Source organism: Neovison vison, chromosome 1 (genome assembly GCF_020171115.1).
Source record: "Neovison vison isolate M4711 chromosome 1, ASM_NN_V1, whole genome shotgun sequence".
Classification (NCBI taxonomy): domain Eukaryota; kingdom Metazoa; phylum Chordata; class Mammalia; order Carnivora; family Mustelidae; genus Neogale; species Neogale vison.
Window position 1 is genome coordinate 23,585,626 of NC_058091.1, and position 19,036 is coordinate 23,604,661.

Below are 19,036 nucleotides of genomic sequence, written 5' to 3' on the forward strand. Positions count from 1 at the left end.
AAGAAGCCAAAAGCTAAGATTGATAGAAACGAGTTACATATTTTATATTTATTGAGTTCAAAGCCAATGGTTCTGTTGTAAATTCATCTCCACTGATTTTTTTTAAAAATCACTATTTAAAATAATCTCTTTTCCATAGGGGTAGTATGGTACAGTCCCTGAGTTTTATAGCTGTGAATCTCAGGTCTAGCTACTTAACTTTTCCAAGTCTTGGTTCCTTATCTATAAACAGGGACAATTCTATAACTCTCAAGGATAAATTTTTTTTTATCTGAGATCATGTCAATGTCTGGCAATAAATGTGGCTCTTTTGAACTCTTTTTTGTTTCACTTCAATAAAGATATTTTTATACTTATCTATAAAAGGGGATGAGATCTCGCTGTGTGCGACAAGACGGGTGAACCTGGGAGATATTATGCTAGTGAAATAAGTCAGACAGAAAGACAAAACCCGTGTGATTTCACTTACATGTGGAATCAAAAACAAAACAAAAAGCAGAAGCAAATCCATAAATATAGAGAACTGAGGGCTGCCAGAGGGGAAAGGGGATGGGCAAAATGGGTAAAGGGGAGTGGGAGATACAGCTTCCAGTTATGGATTAAAAGGCTAAGCATAGGGGCGCCTGGGTGGCTCAGTAGGTTAACCATCTGCCTTCAGCTCAGGTCATGATCCCAGGGTCCTGGGATCCAGCCCTACATTGGACTCCCTGCTCAGCAAAGAGTCTGTCTCTCTCTCCCTCTCCATCTGCTTCACCCCCCCACCCCAACTCCCCCCAACAACTCACGCTCTCTCTCAAATAAATAAAATCTTTTTTTAAAAAAAGGCACAGCACAGGGACTACTGTTGATGGTACTTTGATTGTGCTGTGTGGGGACGGACGGCAGCTACACCTGTGGCGAGCACAGCACAAGTATAGCTAGACCTGTTGAATCACGCTGTACACTTGAAACTAAAGTAATACTGTGTCAACTATACTTCAATTTTAGAAAACTTCAATGTTTTTAAACCCACATTTAATTTTCAGAAGCCAGGATTTAAACTTTTCTCTACATGGGTGCCCTATCCATCTAGCTGCTTGACTTCGGTTAACGTACAAAATAGACTCACATGCATAGATCACTCACTTACAAATGAAATAGATTCAAAGAGCTTACTTATGTTGACAACTGTAACCTTTTTTTTTGGGAATTGTGCCTGCCCCTAAAAAAACCCTTGATTTTCACAACACTGTAAAAGATGTCACGTTTTTCCTTTTTTTCTTGAAGAGGGATTCGGATTTTCCTAACAGCTTCAACTAAGATCCCTTCTGTGGAAAGAGTTAGCCAAGTCAGGTGGTGCCTGAATGAATCAAGGAATGATCTCAGTGAAGGACAAGTCGGATTTTATTTAAGGAGGTTCATCAAGTGTTCCTCCCTATTTACCACAAAACCCATCTCATCGCAGAAGCAGAAGCGAGGGGTGGGGAGGGGTTCCACAACCAGGGCAAATGCATCCAGGTGGTGGGAAGCAGCCTTGCGCCCCCCGGGGTCCTGCTGGCTCAGCTGAATGCGAGTCCACTCTGCTGTTGGCGTGTCCAGGTCTCTGTCTCCTCCTGACTCGCTTTCACTGGCCCCTTTTCCTGGTATCTGTTCTCCTGCCGGTGGTCAGGATTGTGGGCTCTGCCTGCCGGTTAGAATTTGACACCCTCGCTCCTTATTCTATGGTGACATCATTCTCAGTTTTTTTCAGGCAACTCTGTGTCCACATAAGATCCACTCCTGCCTGCCAGGCTTGATCTCAGAGTGAAAAACGTACTCTCAGTTGTGAGAAAACCTGAAGGCCTAGGAGATTTTGTATAATTTAGAGAGCCCCCAAATCACACGTATAAGCCCATATTATAAAATATGGTTCTCTATAGTTTATAATGGAATCAGAAAGTTTCTCTGCTGTGTACTGAAGTGTAGGGTTATTCTCCCCCTCTCATTAAAAGGCGTGTTTGTCACATGCAGCTCCAGGTAGCCAAAGCTTGGAGATGTCTAGAATGACACTGCATTTAATTGTGCCTGTGCATGTGTGCATGTGGTATGTATGTGTGTGTGTGTGTGTGTTCAGGTGGCTTAATATGAAGCCAAGATGTCTGGTCCTATATTAATCTTCAGGAGTGATGATTTTAATTTTGTAGTGCAGAAATAAAGCTAAATATACAGGCAAAAAGTAAACCCGTAACAATGGGGGGCTTTAACTTAACTAATCCACTCCATCTTTGACAGCAATTTGAGATTAAAAAATGGTCCAGAGGACAAAGTACATAATTAATGATGAAAAAAACGATTCCTTCAAGTCCCATAAAAAAGAGTTCTCCCTGCCGTGATCATTTGTCCCGAGTTTTATTCACGCAAAAGCGATGGTTACTTCTTGCTTCTGTCCCCTTCATTCCAGTACTGCTCCGTCTGCATTTCGGTGAGTCGGGAAAGTGTGCGCTGAAATGCAAAGACTTCCTCTTCTCCAGTAAACATAGAGAGTCCTTCTGCTGAGTCCTGGTTACCAAAACACAAACCAAAAAAACAAAAAGAAACAAACAAACAAAAAACAAAATCAAAAACAAACAAACCCAGCACCAATTAAAACTACCACAAATAAAAATTTACAGAACTAAGAACAGGCTTAAAACAACATTTTAGGTTTACCTTTTTAGGTTGGGATTATCAAAGGTTCTGTATTGTCCCATATAATCTCTTAAATTAGACTAGAGAATCAACTACTTTAAACCAATAACCAACAGACAGAACATATTACCGGGGAGAAAAGAGTAGGGAAAACATGAAAGAGTAACTAATGCTGAAACATTGCCCCAAAATCCAAATACGAAGATTTCTGCGTGAAGAAAGATTTTGCAGGATGAAAATCTCCTGCAAGACCTAAAGGAAGGACAATGTCAGACAGAAAAAGAATTCTTTCTCCAAAAATGAACACCAGAAATAAGTAACACCAACAAACAGAGGTTTGGGCAAGTTAGGAAGAGGCTGACAGCCTCCCCCAGAGCGCCGTGGGCTGGGCCACAATCCCGACAAGAGGCCCTGAGGCCAAGCCTCAGCAGAGCCTTTTCTGCACTGGCAGGCAGAGAGGTCTATGGGCCTGGAGATCCAGCCCAAGAGTCCACTTTGGGAAGGCAGAGCTGTCTTGAGCTACTTAACTAGGGTTAAGTTTGGGAATCCCTCTGTGAGGCCAGCAAACAATCTGGTGATACCAACGTGGGCTGGTGGCTGGTACATGAGAAGGAGCAACTGTGTCTCTTTCCTTAGCAGTTTGCTAGCTTGCTTCCTCAGAAAACTTCTGGACCCCTTAGTCCATGCCTTCTGGGCTCACCCACCACAAAGCCCCAGAACCCTGCTGCCACGAGCCCTCAGTTCCTCGTGTAATGTTAGCCCTGCACGCAGAGCTTGCTTGACCCTCTTTCTGAACCCTGATCCTAGGGAGAAAACTTGAAGAACCAATGATTTAAGGAACTTCAGAAATGGAAAAGATAAGGTGCCTTGAGTATATCTTTTCAAACAGTAAAAGACGTTACTTGGATAGATGTATTGCTCTTAGAGAAACCACCAGCATATGGGTTTATAAGCAATTCTTCATTTCTACACATAGGTTTAAGTAAAGTAGTCTTATTTGGAAAGTTCACTTTTTAAATGAGTTATAGGCCTCACTTCCCCCAGACTCCTAAGCATACGTAACTTCTCCTCAGGTCAATAAGGAACCGTTTCCTCATTCCAAATGGCCTTTCACCTCTGGGGTTGGAAGAATGGGGCTCCCCTCATTCTGGAGGTAAATGTTTATGGACAGCTTTAAAATTTTGACTAATATTTCAACTGTTAAGAAATATACCCTGTAATATTCAGACAGAAGGAGGAAATGTAAAATCACTTCCACTTGGCCTGGGGCAAAACACCAGACCCCAAGCTCCAGAAGAAACAGGCCAGCACTGGCTCGTTCTCCACAGCATGTCCCTGAAATGTTTACAGAATGGGGCTGGCAGATGAATAATGGATTTCTCTGTAAGCCAAAGGCCGTGCTAGGCACTTCACAGTCCTGGAGTAGCCAGCCCTCATGCTCGGACACTGTATCTATCTCGTGCTCTACAAATCCAGTAGACATGAAGAGTATCTGGAAAAGCCACGTAGTGTAGCAGAACGAGCCCAGAACCAGACACGGGTGCCCTGGTGTCCGGCTCTGACCTGCCATTAGTCACCGGTGTGAGCACAGGCCCACCAGTCCTCCTCTCTGGGCTGTGTTTTCGTTACATGCAAATACGGAGCATGAAGCTCTCTTCTACCCTAAGACCATATGCTTTACATTTAGTGATACTGAGAAGTCTGCTCTATTGGCTTTAGGAGGAAGCAGCAAATCAATGATTGAATATATACTGTGTTCCTTCTTCAAAATGTAGCCACGTAAGAAAACAAAAACCACGAGGCTGCTTTATAATAAAAAGAGATCACGTGATGTTGCCTACCTGGCTCAGCCCCAAATCATCCATCAGTACTCTGCTTTGCTCCAACTGGCCGTCCTGATGTTGATGCAAAAACAAGCTTCCTATAGGGGTCGCTGCAGAGCAGATGACGCGCACCTGGAAGAGAAGAGGCCAGAAGGGTGGCGCTCCTTACATTTCACACGTTGAAGGCAAGAAAAAAAATCCCTCACAAAATAAAATTTGTTTGTCCTCGCAGGGTGCTAAGTTTGTGTCTCTTTAATGGGATATTTTTAAACTGCAGAGTGCTTTTCAAAAGATTTCCACACAGCTTATGACAACCTGTAGAGTAGGGAGCAATGGTTTTATTGGGTGACTTGAGGCCTGGAGAGGTCTCTCTCAGCTCATGGTGCCAGCTCAGGTCTCCCAGCTGGAAGTCCAGTGGGCTTTCCATTACGCCCTGGGGCGGCCATTTACACCCGGCTGTCTGGGGCCTGTGTGTGCGGGGAGAACCTTCTGTGTACTGCAAAGAGGTTACCATCTTGTGCATAGGTGAGGGTGAGTTCCACGCATCACTACTCTCATTAGACCCTGTCTAGAACCCACATTTGTATCAGCATCCCACCAAGACATTCTTCAAAAAGACTAAGCTTGACGTGAATATTTCTTGATTACACAGTGTCTGAGTGAGTGTGCACATGTGACCATATATTGGAAACAGCTTTTCTATCTTTATAAATTTTACATCCACCAGTTTAAATACAAACATACTCTTCTTGTTGTTTAATAAGTTCTGAATTTGTTTTCAGGATTGACAGCTACCCTTTAAACATCATTATTTAAACAACGATGCTAAGACCTTAAAATAACGTATGACATTTGGGAACTGTTTTTTCCGTATCTGGAAGGCCTTCTACCCTCTCTTAGACATTACTTTTGATCACAAATGACCCTATTTTCATTATTTAGATATGACTATCCTGATTTCACAAATTTCCATGAATACACTCCAGACTAATGCCCATTTGATGCTCCCAATTTCTGAAATAAGATCACTGCAACTATTCTTTAAACAAAGAACACAAACTCTAAATGTGTGATGTAGTTAAAGCAAATGTTAGAGGAGAGCAGTTCCGGCTCTCTGCCACACTGCACAGAACTCTTCCTTCCCATTAACTAAGAAGTGAAACGGTGGGTGTGAAACAGGACGAGGGGTGGGACAGAGGGCTGGGGACCATATGTTGTCTTTAAGGTATTCCTAGCTGACATGTAGATGAGAGTTTTATCAATCCTCCTACTCTAAGAACCACATACTAATGCCCCCTCTACCACTTTTTCTTGAAGCACTAGCCCTCTAAAAACAGACGGCCACCTCCAGGCTCACTCCTTTCATTCTGGACCCGACATGGTTATTTCAGAGCGGGGTCTGATCAGTGACAGGACCTGAACCCCGAGTTCTGGTGTTCTCAGCTTCCTGTCTCTCCTGCCTCCCTGAGCCCATGTACGCCAGCCCTCTGGGAGTGTGTGTGTGGCCCATCTGGATGTCCCTCACTATGGCAGACTCCTCTCAGCACTGTACTTGAGCCAAGGTAGGTGCCCTCCATGCTCAGGCCTACCACAGGACCTTTGCTACAAAGCCCCCCCACCCCCGCCCCCGCCACCATGCCTTGGAGTTTAGGCATCACTTCTCAGCGCTTGTAAGAAGCAGTTGAAGAGCTTGCGAACATGCAGGTTTTTCAGGTCCATCCCCTAGGATCAGAGTTCATTTACTGGACTGGGCATGGAGTAGGCTCTGGAACATGGATCTTAAGTAGCCCAGGGGACTCTGATGTAGGTCATCCTCAGCAGGATTTCCCCAGGTCCATCCCCAGCCCCCCAGAGATCAGTCTACTCTCCCCCAGACCTCATGGCACCATACTCCTCTCTCGATCCTTCCAAGAGACTAGACCTCAGGGATGACTTCACATTTAGTTCTGTAGATATTTGATGAATGCTTCTCTGACACTAGACAGTAAGTTCTATGAAGGCAGGCGTGAGATCTGGCTTTGCCTGTTGTTGAACTTCTAATACTTAGCACTGCACTTGACAAGAGAAAGGTTGTTGAATGAATGAATAAAAGAAACATTAAAATTTCATCTCTTCCTCCCAGTGGATCCTGGTACTTTCCTCCTCCCCTCAAAATCCCTTCAATTTTAGAATCACTGCTCTATCTATTTCTGTACAATAAGGAGAAATATTGTATCTACTAGTAATATATTTAACTCTAGGGATATTTAACTTTATTTTGAAATCATACTTGTGCTTTTACTATAAATATGTATTTACAGATATATATATATATATATATATATATATATATATATATATGAGTTTATTATTTGACACCGAGGAGAGAGTGAGAGAAGGAATACAATCAGAAGGAGTGGGAAAGGGAGAAGCAGGCTTCCCACTGAGCAGGGAGCGGGATGTGGGTCTCAATCCCAGGACCCTGGGATCATGACCTGAGCCGAAGGCTGATGCTTAACAACTGAGCCACCCAGGCACCCTATAGATATATTTTTAAAAAGATCTATTTATTTATGAGAGAGAGCGCGTGAGCATGGCAGGTAGGAGTAGAGGGAGAGGGAGGATCTCAAGCAGACTCCCTGTTGAGCATGGTGTCCGACGAGGGTTCTCGATCTCTTGACCCCAAGATTATGACCTGAACTGAAACCAAGAATTGGGTCCTCAATTGACTGAGCCACCCAGGTGCCCCACAGATATAGACTATTATTAGGGGCTCACCTTCACTGAACGTGCCTTACGTGGTCATTTAATCCTCACAACCACCATATGGAATAAGTACTATTATTCCCCTTTTCTTCTACAGAAGGCAACTGTGGCTCGAGAGATTAAGGTGGTCCTTAAGGCGGACAGCCTAGCTTAAAGCCAATTCTTTAATCAGTAGGCTATACTGCATCTGAAGAATGGACACGGGCTCATAGCTTAAACAAACAAAAAGATGATGCAAGGCTAGCTGCGAGGGTTTCTGGGTCACAGGGAGAGAGAGCTCCCATAGTGAGGAGGGTCCCGCATCATTCATTCATTTGTTCATTCATTTGTTCATTCATTATTTTTTCAGTCCAGTCATTTATTCATGCAACTCGTGAACTGACTGAGCACTCGATCTAGGTAAGGCATTTTGTTGTACAACACCAAGCGTGCACATTCTTCATTCTATGTCTATGATGGCATCGTTAACATCACAGTGTCTTCTGATGGAAGCCTGACTGACAATCCCACTATTTTTACTGCTATCACTGATATTATGTAAACAGCCTTCGGCTTGTGCTAAGTGTTGTTCTGAGTGTTCTTCATGGATTAGCTTATCTTGCCCTCCACAATTCTCAGAAGGAAATACTATTATCCCCCAATTTGTAGATGAGGGCACTGAGGCACAGAGAATAAACCGGGATTCCAGTCCAGGCCATCGGACTTGTTTAGTCTTGAGAAAAATGCACTACATCCTTACCTTGAAATCATAGAAGTTATCAATGAGAGTGATGAATCTTCGAGCCTGTGTCCTCTTGGCCAGCGTAAACTGGGGAATGTTTCGTAAGAATACTGTATCGAAATTCCTTGACAGTTCCAGATAGTCACCGGCTCCAAGTGGCTGTAATTAAAATGAAAATGAAGACTAGAAAACTGAAGCCAATTCCAGTGGCCCAGAATTTGAAAACACCTCTTTTTCTGGTCATGGTGTGATCTAGGCGGCAGCTTTGGTGTGACTTGACCAAACGTAGCAGTGTTTTCACTGTGGGCTGAGGTGGGTATCTACTGTCATTGTAACAGTGACATGAAAAGGGCCAAGAGTGAAGACAAGAGTGTGGTGGGGAGTGAAAGAGTATCTCGAGCCACCCCAGCCTTCTGTTTTTTAATTTCTATGACTTAACTGTAAACATGCCCCAACAAATCCTTCCTATGACTCCACTGCAAGCTGTCGCTGCTGTTAAATGGGCCATCTTATCATGGTGTGCCAACTCTTCTGTCGCCATTTTGAAATAAAGACTATGTTTCAGTGTGAAATCATCAGAAAATCTTTCTCATTTAATTTGAAATAGAGTTGTTCAGGTGCAGTGTCGTGAATGTAGCTAACTTCTGTAGGAAATACTGGACAGGTTAACGACCAAAGGCAGACAGAGGCCTGGAGCACAATTTGGTGCAGACTGCTCCCTCTTACTGTGAGGAGGGTACAACACTCAAGATTCACAAAATTATCCACAAAGACACCACCTACAATATAAGGCACTTATTCCCAAAACACGACTTTAACTCATGAAATTTATGAAAACTATCAGCAAACATCCTTTGGGGTTAGGAACATTCCCAGCAAGCATTACCTCTCTTTTTAAGTTGCACATGGATGAGTGTTTCTGGCCCTTGCTACAGCGTGGATGAGACCGAGGCCTGAGTGGGCCAGGAGCTACTTTGAGGTACTCCTAGAAGCTCCTGGATCACCAGGACCCATCCCTGGGACACAGAAGGCTGAGCCCCCTCAATTTCTGGCAGAATCCGACAACACTGCTCCCTGTCCAGAAATGTCTCCCTCCCTGGGGGAGTCATTTGCATCAAAACTTCTTCCAGAAATGCAGATTTGGCTATGTTCTTGGGAGAATTAGGGATTTGTGAGGAGGGGAGACCATCATCCCCGCTGCAGAGTCCAACCACTGAAGCCTACACTCTCCTAACAAGTAGCGGAAACAAGTCACACTCAGGAAAAGAGACCTCTCGTGGAGGCGTGCAGAGGCCAGAGTAAATCAGAGTGAAACTCTGGGGAAGTGGTTCCCTCGAGGGAGAGCAGCTCTAAGAAGGCTGCAGCAATTAAGAGACCCTGGGCAAAGGGGCAGGAAACAATCAGGAGAGAGCACAAAGAATGACCCAGCTCCTTTGGAAATCTGCTTCGAGAGGTCCCTTCCTCCCATCTCTCTCACCAACTAGGTAACAAATGGCGCCAGAAGAGGGGACCCTTGCTTTCCCATGTCCCTGCCCTGGCTGGGCAGCCTTTACCTGCATTTTACCTCCAACCATTTCTCATTTCCCTCCAGGCTGGCCTTACCTGAGCCTCCCCTACTCACTGGGCCACACAGGAACTGGGGTGTGGGGTTTGGGGTTTGTCTGTTTAACCTGGGCTCTCTTAGGAGACAACCCTGCTGTTAAGCCTGTTATGGACCAGGAGTGAATCCTCAGTCTGTTACTTATTAATGGTATACCTTTGGCAAGTCACATCACCTTGTGAGGACTCCACAAAAGAATACGTGTAAAGCCTTTAGCACAGTGCCTAGGGCACACGTTAGCACTCAGATCACTTTGGCTGCTTTTTATTTCGATTAGTTTAAGCCCAAACGATTAGGCCCAATAATGACAAGTTGAGGAGGTTCTCAATAGGACCGGTTAGTTATGTTCCAGCACCCACCCCGTCCAAAACCCTAAATCAGTCTTTGTGCATCTGCCAGACCTCAGGGTCACAGCAGGGACCATCGGAGACTGAGGGATCCCACATAAAGAAGACAATTCCCTACAGCGGGGGGAAGGCCACGTACGGCCTCTATGGGGACACAACAAAACTCCTACAGACACGCAGGCTCGGAGGGTGACACGTACCACTTTTTTTGAGATCAGTCAGGATTTAGTGTCTCATCTTTTGTCAATCAGAAAGTATATGTACAAAAAGTAACTGCTCATCTCAGGTCTATCGTTATGTATAATTAAACTCGTTCTTTATGCACGGATGTGATTTCTATCAGGATAACTACATGCCCAAGGAAAATCATCATCAGGAGAGCCCTGAAGTGCCTAGGGCAACTGGAAATCAGGATTCTGCCCACTCAGCTCTTTTTACAAATTATATACCTTTGTCAGAAGGTTCTGCATTTGCCATTATATTAGCAAATGTCCCCTTCGCTCACATCCCTAAAACAATTATGTGCTCATTCACGTAAAGAAAATTAAGCTTTATGTAGTTTTCTATCTCCTTTAAAAACAATGGTGATGGGGGCAATGAGCGGTAACTGTTTTCAGTGGATCCTGAGTTTCATTTTGGGATGAAGAGCATTCTAGAAATGGACAGTGGTGATGGTTGCACAACAATGGGAATGTACTTAATGCCACTGAACTGTACCCTTAAAAATGGTTAAAATGGCAAATTTTACATTATGTATTATTTTACCACCACAACAGAAAAAAAAGATCATTAACACTAAGAAATGTTATTTGTTGCCAAAGAAATCCCAATTTAGGCCACAAAAGGCTAACAATATTACTTTTTTCTTTAAAAACATAAGAAGAGGGGGGCCTGGCTGGCTCAGTGGGTTAAAGCCTCTGCTTTCGGCTCAGGTCATGATCCCAGGGTCCTGGGATTGAGCCCCGCATTGGGCTCTCTGCCCAGTAGGGAGCCTGCTTCCCTTCCTCTTTCTCTGCCTGCCTCTCTGCCTACTTGTGATCTCTGTCTGTCAAATAAATAAATAAAATCTTTCAAAATAAATAAATAAACAAACGAATAAAAATAAAAAACACAAGAAGAATGGGGTTGCCTGGGGGGCACACTCAGTTAAGCATCTAACTCTTGGTTTTGGCTCAGTCATGATCTCAAGGTCGTGTGATCGAGCCCCTCCTGGAGCCCTGTGCTCAGCAAGGAGTTTGTTTAAGACTCTCTCTCTGCCCCATGCCCCCTGGAATAACTAAATCTTTAAAAAAAAAAATGGGAAGAATGAAATATATTAATTGAAGAAAGATGTCTTTTCCCCAAGGAAATCAGCTCCAATAAGATTAATATTAACTTAAAATACAAAGCTTTTAGAAGGTATCTAAGAGTGTCTTCAACAAACTTTCAGGATTGATTTTGGTGAGAGATTGGGAGTTTTCTTTATTAGTCAGAAATGCTATTTTTCATTACATAAATAAGTCAAACTACTGTGGGCAAAAACTATGTTAAGACGCTTTGGAATCATTGGTCTGCCCCTTCCAGTCCTGTGACCTTGAGCAATCCCTCTGAACCTCCATTTCCTCATCTGTAAATGGGGGATCGTGGCAGGACAATTCTCAGGTTTGTCCTGATCTCGCATGTAAAATCTTTTAATAGTGGCTGTCGCACAGTAAGCGCTCAATAAATGCTATTTACGGAGTTCTGGTGAAAAGCATATGAAACAATATACGCATAGTACCTATTTGGCATACGCCAGACTGATACTTAATATATAGTAGCTATATTCTTTATTAACTAATCAAATAACCTAGTTCTGAGCTGATGAGGTCACGCAGCCTAAACAAGTGAACAACTCGGCTAATTCCAATCTGCTTCTGCCTTTGTACTCAGCAGGTAAAAGCTGCTTCCTCTGGTCCTTTTTGCTGTCTCCGGTCCACCAAGATATCTGTCAGCCAGATGCCTTAGCTCTCCACGAAGTCATTTATAGATGACAAAAACAGCATCTATCTCAGGCCCTCTCCCCCCCACTTCTTTGGTAATACCACCAGTACCACATGTCGGGGAAGGCTCCAGACACAAAGAATGAACAACCCCTACCCCAGCATATGGCACACTGGAAGGGCTTCACAGTCACTGAATGAATGAATGAATGAATGGTGCATAAAACCCAACATAGCCCAAGGAGCACGCGTATTCCTTCTTTTATACCAATTTGTCTCCAAAACAACGGAACCACCTACAAAAAAAAAAAAAAAAATCCCACTCCTTCTTCATTGGCCCAAACTCCTAGTTGTATATCCTAGTATGTACACAGGAAAAGTCTAGGACAATATAAACCAAAATGTGAATAGCAGTTATCTTTGGCTGATGGAATAAAAGATGAATTTTGGCTTTTTCTTATACTGTTTTGATTCCCGCCACCCCCACCCCTGCCCCATGAACTTGTATTACTTTCAAACAGCAAAAACAATAATGCTTTTTTGGGGGGTCATTTCTATAATGGGTATCTTATCATTTATCTTGCACGTGTGAGATCATAACATGAGTTTTGTCATGGACATTTTTCCCCCAGGTTTTCTTAATCTGAAGAAGTAGAGTTTTTTCAGGGACATTTATTTTTTTTTCTTTTTCTAAAAGATTTTACCTATTTATTTGACAGACAGAGTCCACAAGTAGGCAGAGAGGCAGGCAGAAAGAAAGGGGGAGGCAGGCTCCCTGCTGAGCAGAGAGCCCAATGCAGGGCTCTATCCCAGGACCCCGGGACCACGACCCAAGCCAAAGGCAGAGCCCTCAACCCCTTTAAATGCCCCTGGGTGGCTTTGGCACCTCTCAGGGACATTTAAAAAAGAAAATAAAACATAAGACTGAACATGTATTTTCTCCTTTATAGTCTGACAAAAGCATAAAGGATTTCATACTTGGGGTAAAATTTGATTTCGGTTATACAGTAGGCTCAACTGATGCTTCTTCATGGTAGGGTAGTGAGAGAGAGAGTGGGGAGGAGGTAAAGGCAGCACCCCCCAGTAGCTCACGTTTAGCTCTTGCAGTCAAGCACCAGAGTTCCCCAGATCAAAGGCTCAGTGATGTTAAAATCCATGTCACAGCCCAGACTGATACACTCCCATTTATATCATGTCTTAACTTGAGCAAATTTTCTCCATGCAAGCTTGATTCTTGTTCACACAAGATGGTAACTATCAAAAATTTCTCTTCAAGTTTTCTTCAGATCATACTTAAAATTTTTATTATCCTGTTCCTTTCAGTGGCAGGAACTTCTTGCTAGACATGTCTCCAAAGGCAAGGGAACCGAAAGCAAAATGAGCTATTGGGACTTCATCAAGATAACAAGCTTTTGCACAGCAAAGGAAACAGTCAACATAACTAAAGAGAACCTACAGAATGGGAGAAGATGTTTGCAAAGGACATATCGATAAAGATCTATAAAGAATTTATCAAACTCAACACCCAAAACCCAAATAATACAGTCAAGAAATGGGCAGAAGCAATGAACAGACAATTCTCCAAAGAAGACATACAAATGTCCAACAGACACAAGAAAAAATGCTTCACATCTCCTGGCGTCAGGGAAATACAAACCCAAACCGCAATGAGATACCACCTCACACCAGTCAGAATGGCTAAAATTAATAAGTCAAGAAATGACAGCTGTTAGCAAGGATGCGGAGAAAGGGGAACCCTCCTACACTGTTGGTGGGGATGCAAGCTGGTGCAGCTACTCTAGACAACAGTATAGAGGTTCCTTGAGAAGTTAAAAATAGAGCTACCCTACGACCCAACAATTGCACTACTAGGTATTTCTCTCAAAGACACAAATGTAGTGTTCTGAAGGGGCACCAGCGGCCCAGTGTTTACAGCAGCAAAGTCCACAATAGCCAAACTAAGAGTCCAGATGTCCATCGACAGAGGAAGGAATAAAGAAGATGTGATATATATATATATGTGTGTGTGTGTGTGTGTATACATATGCACACATATGTATATATGTATACATACACACACAATGGAATATTACTCAGCCATCAGAAAGGATGAAATTTTACTATTTACATCAACATGAATGGAACTGAAGGGTATTATGCTGAGTGAACTAAGTCAGAGAAGGAAAATTATATGGTTTTACTCCTTAGATGTGGAATATAAGAAAGAGCACAGAGGATCACAGGGGAAGAGAGCGAGACTGAATGGGAAGAAATCAGAGAGGGAGACAAACCATGAGAGACTCTTAACCACAGGAAACAAACTGAGGGTTGTTGGAGGGGAGGTGGAGAGGGGATGGGGTCCTTGGTGATGGGCATTAAGAAGGAGGGCACATGATGTGATGAGCACTCAGCGTTATACGCAACTGGTGAATTACTGAACTCTACATCTGAAGATAATGATGTACTGTATGTTGGCTAACTGAATTTAAATTTTAAAAACTTTATTATCATTAAAAATTATTAATCAGGAACTGCACTTAGCCACTTCAAATCAAAGCTGATTTTTAAAAAGTTATGTTCACAGAGCCAACTTTTCTCATTAAATTTGAAGAGATTTTATTTAAAAGTTTTGTTCAAATTTAATATTTGCTATATTTAATGTATCTTTGTAAGTTTATTTTTCTTCAGATTATATCACAGAAATTTAGTCAATGTTTTCATCAAAACACATAGGTGCTCAAAAATTATCTTATCTAGCCTTATGTGCCACCCAAATGGTATGCTGCCACAGGACTATGGATCCCCCTTTCCCCAGTATTCAGTATTTAAATGTGTGTGTGGGCATTCAAGTGCATTAAGTTAAAAATTCTCTAAAACATTATTATAATTTTAAACCTATTTAAAATACTTTTGGAAAAATGAAGAACGCCTATGTGCGGTAGTCTGATTATAATAATGGCTCCAATTGTTCTTGCCTCTTTGTCTACACTCTGGGTTATGACTTTCCATCTCTCCCATTAAGGCCTGACATCTCCCTAGCTCTTCAGTCTGGGCTGGACTTGTAATTCATCACGGTCAACAGAATGAAGCAAAAGTCACAATTTTCCAGTTCTGAGCTTAGGTCTCAAGAAGCTTTGCCTGCTTCTGCTGTTTTGCAACACAATACACAAATGAAAAATACAGTCAAGCTCCCTGGCACCCAGAGAAAGACATAACAAGAATGATGTGTCATTCTTCATATAGCAGTTTTGCAAAGAAAAATAAGTCATTACTACCCGATGCTGGCAAATAGGTAATGGGACACTCACTACTGCTAAAAAAGTAAATCAGTTTAGCTGCTCCAAAAGAAATGTGTTGGATTGTATGAAGAGTCCTGAAAGAAGTCATAACCTTGGCCCAGCTGTTATGTTCCTAGAAATCAATCTGTAGTTAACGATCAGAAATTCAACCAAAGGCAATAGACAGGATTATTTATAACTATGCGAACCGAATCAACTTTAAAATATAACACCAGAGGAATGACTCAATAAATTATGGCACTCTGATATAATGGAATATATTATCAATATAGAACAATGTTTCTGAAACATTTTATGACATGGAAACATGCTTACGATAAAAGTGAAAAAAAGCCCAATTCAAAATTATATTCGTAGTAAGGTAGCTATTTTGCTCTAAATAGATATGTAGGAAAAGGGCCAAGTAAATATGTAAAAATGCTAACAATCGTTATCTCTAAGTGGTCTGAGTGATAGAGGACTGTATTTTATTATTTTATCATCTTTGTTTTTTAGATTTTTCTGTATTTTTCAAAAAGGAGAGAAACAAAATCTATTATGACAAAAGAGTAAAAACAGAATGACGTGGCAAGACAATGTCGAAGATCTTTACTGAGTCCAAAGTATACTCTTTGTTTTTGTTTTTCAGCTCTCTGATCCCTTCCATCTCCCCTAAGAAGGAAGAGTGAGTGTGTAAAACAGTCACCGCACGTGCATATACTGAAGAGCTCGAGGAGCTCCAAATCTATTCCAAGTTGCCCTCGCCACTGTCATTTACTCCACTGTCCAAGAGGGGGAGTCCCGGAAGGGTCAGTACTCTCTCGTTCACCTGAGTGTCCGCAGCACCTAGCCGAAGGGGGACCAGAATCTTGCCCGATACAAGACTAGTGAATAAGCGAACACAGTAGTACAATCTCTTCTTCAGAATCAATGCTAACCCCTGACTGCTTAAAAAACCACAAGGTTTGTACTAAATCTTACAAGAACTTGGCAAAACACAAAGAACCGTTTCTCCACTCTTTCGACCTAACATGCCACCGAATAGCACACACAGGGTATCTACAGCAGTCGCAAGTCTTTATACTTTCATTTGCATTAGTTGATCCTCTTCTGTAAGTAAACCAGAGCACGAGACACCTTCCGAAACCATAATTAGTATTGTAAATTCCTGCATTGTGTCCGATGAATAATTAATGCACGTGACTATTTTCGAGTACGAATGCCACTTCAGTTGGTAGCATCCTTGAGTACGTAATTCTAGCTCAAAATTCAAGTAGCGTTATCTAATGCAGATTCTTCTTAGGATAGATAATGATGACATTCTCCGTCTTTCTACCTGAGCGATTAAAAAGTTTAATAGTCTTTGATGTGGCTGGTTATCTGAATAATTTTCTAAACAGAAACAATTAAAACCCACTTATTGGATGCTTTGTGCATTCTTGACTATTGTTTCCAGCTCTTTGTTTCTGGGGAAACCTGATGAAAACTTAAAGAACTTTAAATCTATAATGAGTTTCCAAAGAGCGTTTGTTTTCCTTAATTACCGGGAGTATACAGCTGGATTACACGTAGCACAGTTCTCTAACAAACTTTGAGGAATAAAGAGCTTGCCTGCTGTCTTCTTTCTCCTGCATGAGAACCGGCACAGCTGTCCGCTGAGGTTTGACCCTGGCGCCGGGAGTGGGGATTTTCTCAAAGCCACGCCAGTGTGAAATGCACGAGCCTCACCGTCGGGCTGCCTTCTGCCCTGCAAGGAGCGGTTGATCCACTCCAGCACACACGAATGAGCTGTCAGCTCGAGTTTCTTTTTTCTCTGCCCGGCTAATGCTTGTTCTGCCACCATTATTTCAGCTCAAGTAGGATGATTATTATTTCAAGCGCTGTCTAGATGATATTGTCCTCAGGGTTACCCTTTATAGACTCCGCTTTATAAATTCCTCATAGTGTCACCCTGATAACTCCTCATTAAACAAGTATGTGTGGCATCTTGCTTTGTGTACACAGACATGACAATATGTCGTATCTTAAAGAGAAGTACTTTTTAATAGAAAAAAAAAGCACTTTAACGGAATTAGGGTGAAGGCGTTCTTTTCAAAATAAACTAAGAATATCGTATGAATTTGTTAAAAACAACTAGGTGCATCAAATCAGTAAAGATAATAATAGGAAAAACAACGCAATGAAACGCGTGTATTTGTAGAGTACAGGATTTCCCAAGATTCGTAATACGGCCCCTTACTATGAGAAATCTCATTACTATGAAGTCTGTAACATCCAACCGGGAAATAGCTCACCATTCCAGAAATTACTATCATTTCTTACACACATTCTACTCTAGAAGGTGTTCTCTCATGGGCTGAGGCCAAGTTTTACTGCTTAACTTACAGAGTCACAATGGTAGAAGGCTATTTCTACCCAAAACTACCAGATCTTTACTAAACTTCTGTCCCCTTGATGGCCAAATATAGTACTCTTTGTGGGGGTGGGAGGAGTGTCGCATTTTTAACAGAATTTGTAGAAACAATGATTAAACAACAACAACAACAAATCAATGCGGCAAACCAGAGGCAACGACACTCTTTCCTCACCCTGGCTTGACTAGCTTTGTGTATGTAATAAATCTCCAAATTCTGGAGTTATCCAATTCTGGAGATTCCAGAACTGACAACTTTCTTAAAACACAAACCACATCAAATCAGATCTATTAAACGCCTGCTATATATCAGAACCACTGAGCTGGTTTATCACTAGGAATACTTCCAGTTCATTTGGGAAAAAGAAACCCCAACAACTGGCACAAAGACATTTGATTTATTGTCTATAGCACAGAAAGCCAAAATGCAAAGTGTGGAGATTAAGTTAAAAACACACCATTAGAAGAACATGAAGAAGTAGGAAATCGTTCAATTCATCATTATTACTAACAAGTGTCACTGAATGTAAGCGCCAATACAGCTCCAAGGAAATAACATGAAAACCACAAAAGCGTCTCCAGGAGATGGCAGGAATTACTGACGTGGACCATTCTAACCACTGGGACTGAGTAAACCAGACTATAACTTGTTAAGTAGGAGCTGGCATCTGACTAGGACGGAGTCTTCAATTGTTTAACAGACTCGGAAAACTTGAGGGGACTCAAGAGTTGCTTCTTGGGGAAGTGGGATAGACTGGGATCAACCATGCCAGAGGAATGAACAAGAGTAAATAAATTAGTGTGCCTTAGATCCCTCCCCTCAGAAAAACCCTAAATGCTTCTGGAATTAGAAAGTCTTACCCAAGTATTTTATTCAGTTTGTTTTCAGTTTAACTACAGTGTGAGGGACGGTGAGAAAGCAGCCTCGAGTCTATGAGGAACAGGCCTGCTTCTTTGGTTTTTAAGGCTGAGGGAAATGACCTCAGAGTCTCCCTCATGGACCTTGGCTATCCTCATCCTAGAATCTGGCTTCCCCATAAGATTATTCAACCTGGCTAGACTCTCCTACTAGTTCTCTCCTACTAGTATCTAAGATCTCTGAATTAAGATAATAAGAGGTTTATGCGTAAGATCTTTTCAAAAAGTTTTATTTTTCTTAGTAATCTCACAACCCCAAGATCTTACATGAGGCTCGAACTCACAACCCCAAGATCAAGAGTCACGTGCTCCACTAACTGAGCCCACTGGTGACCTTAAACTCTAGATTTTATAAGAAGCTATGGGCATACTTTGGATTAAGGAGTTTTATTTCTTGTGGCTCCTAAAATTTGTTTAGCTTCAAGCCAGCCCTAGGGAAACCAAGGTCTAGAAAAATGGGGACTAAACAAGTTAGTTGAGCAATGTGTTATATGGATCAATTAGCATAAGAAAAAAACCCATATTCTTCATCTCTAGGAACACGGATAGCACGGGGCTTTTCAAAAACATTCCATATACAAATG

At 42.2% G+C, this 19,036-nt stretch overlaps 1 protein-coding gene across 2 annotated transcripts in view; it reads right to left on the minus strand.

The window, feature by feature from the left end:
• Positions 1-1,365: 1,365 nt before the first annotated feature.
• Positions 1,366-19,036, minus strand: part of AFG1L (AFG1 like ATPase) — a 226,118-nt gene continuing 208,447 nt past the window's right edge. For both annotated transcript variants that reach the window (XM_044244541.1, XM_044244548.1), the window contains 3 exons: positions 7,954-8,094; positions 4,488-4,601; positions 1,366-2,517 (listed from right to left, as the gene is read on the minus strand). In XM_044244541.1, the coding sequence (XP_044100476.1) occupies positions 2,389-2,517; positions 4,488-4,601; positions 7,954-8,094 (384 nt within the window). In that variant the 3' untranslated portion in view covers positions 1,366-2,388. The remainder of the gene's footprint in view (positions 2,518-4,487; positions 4,602-7,953; positions 8,095-19,036) is intronic.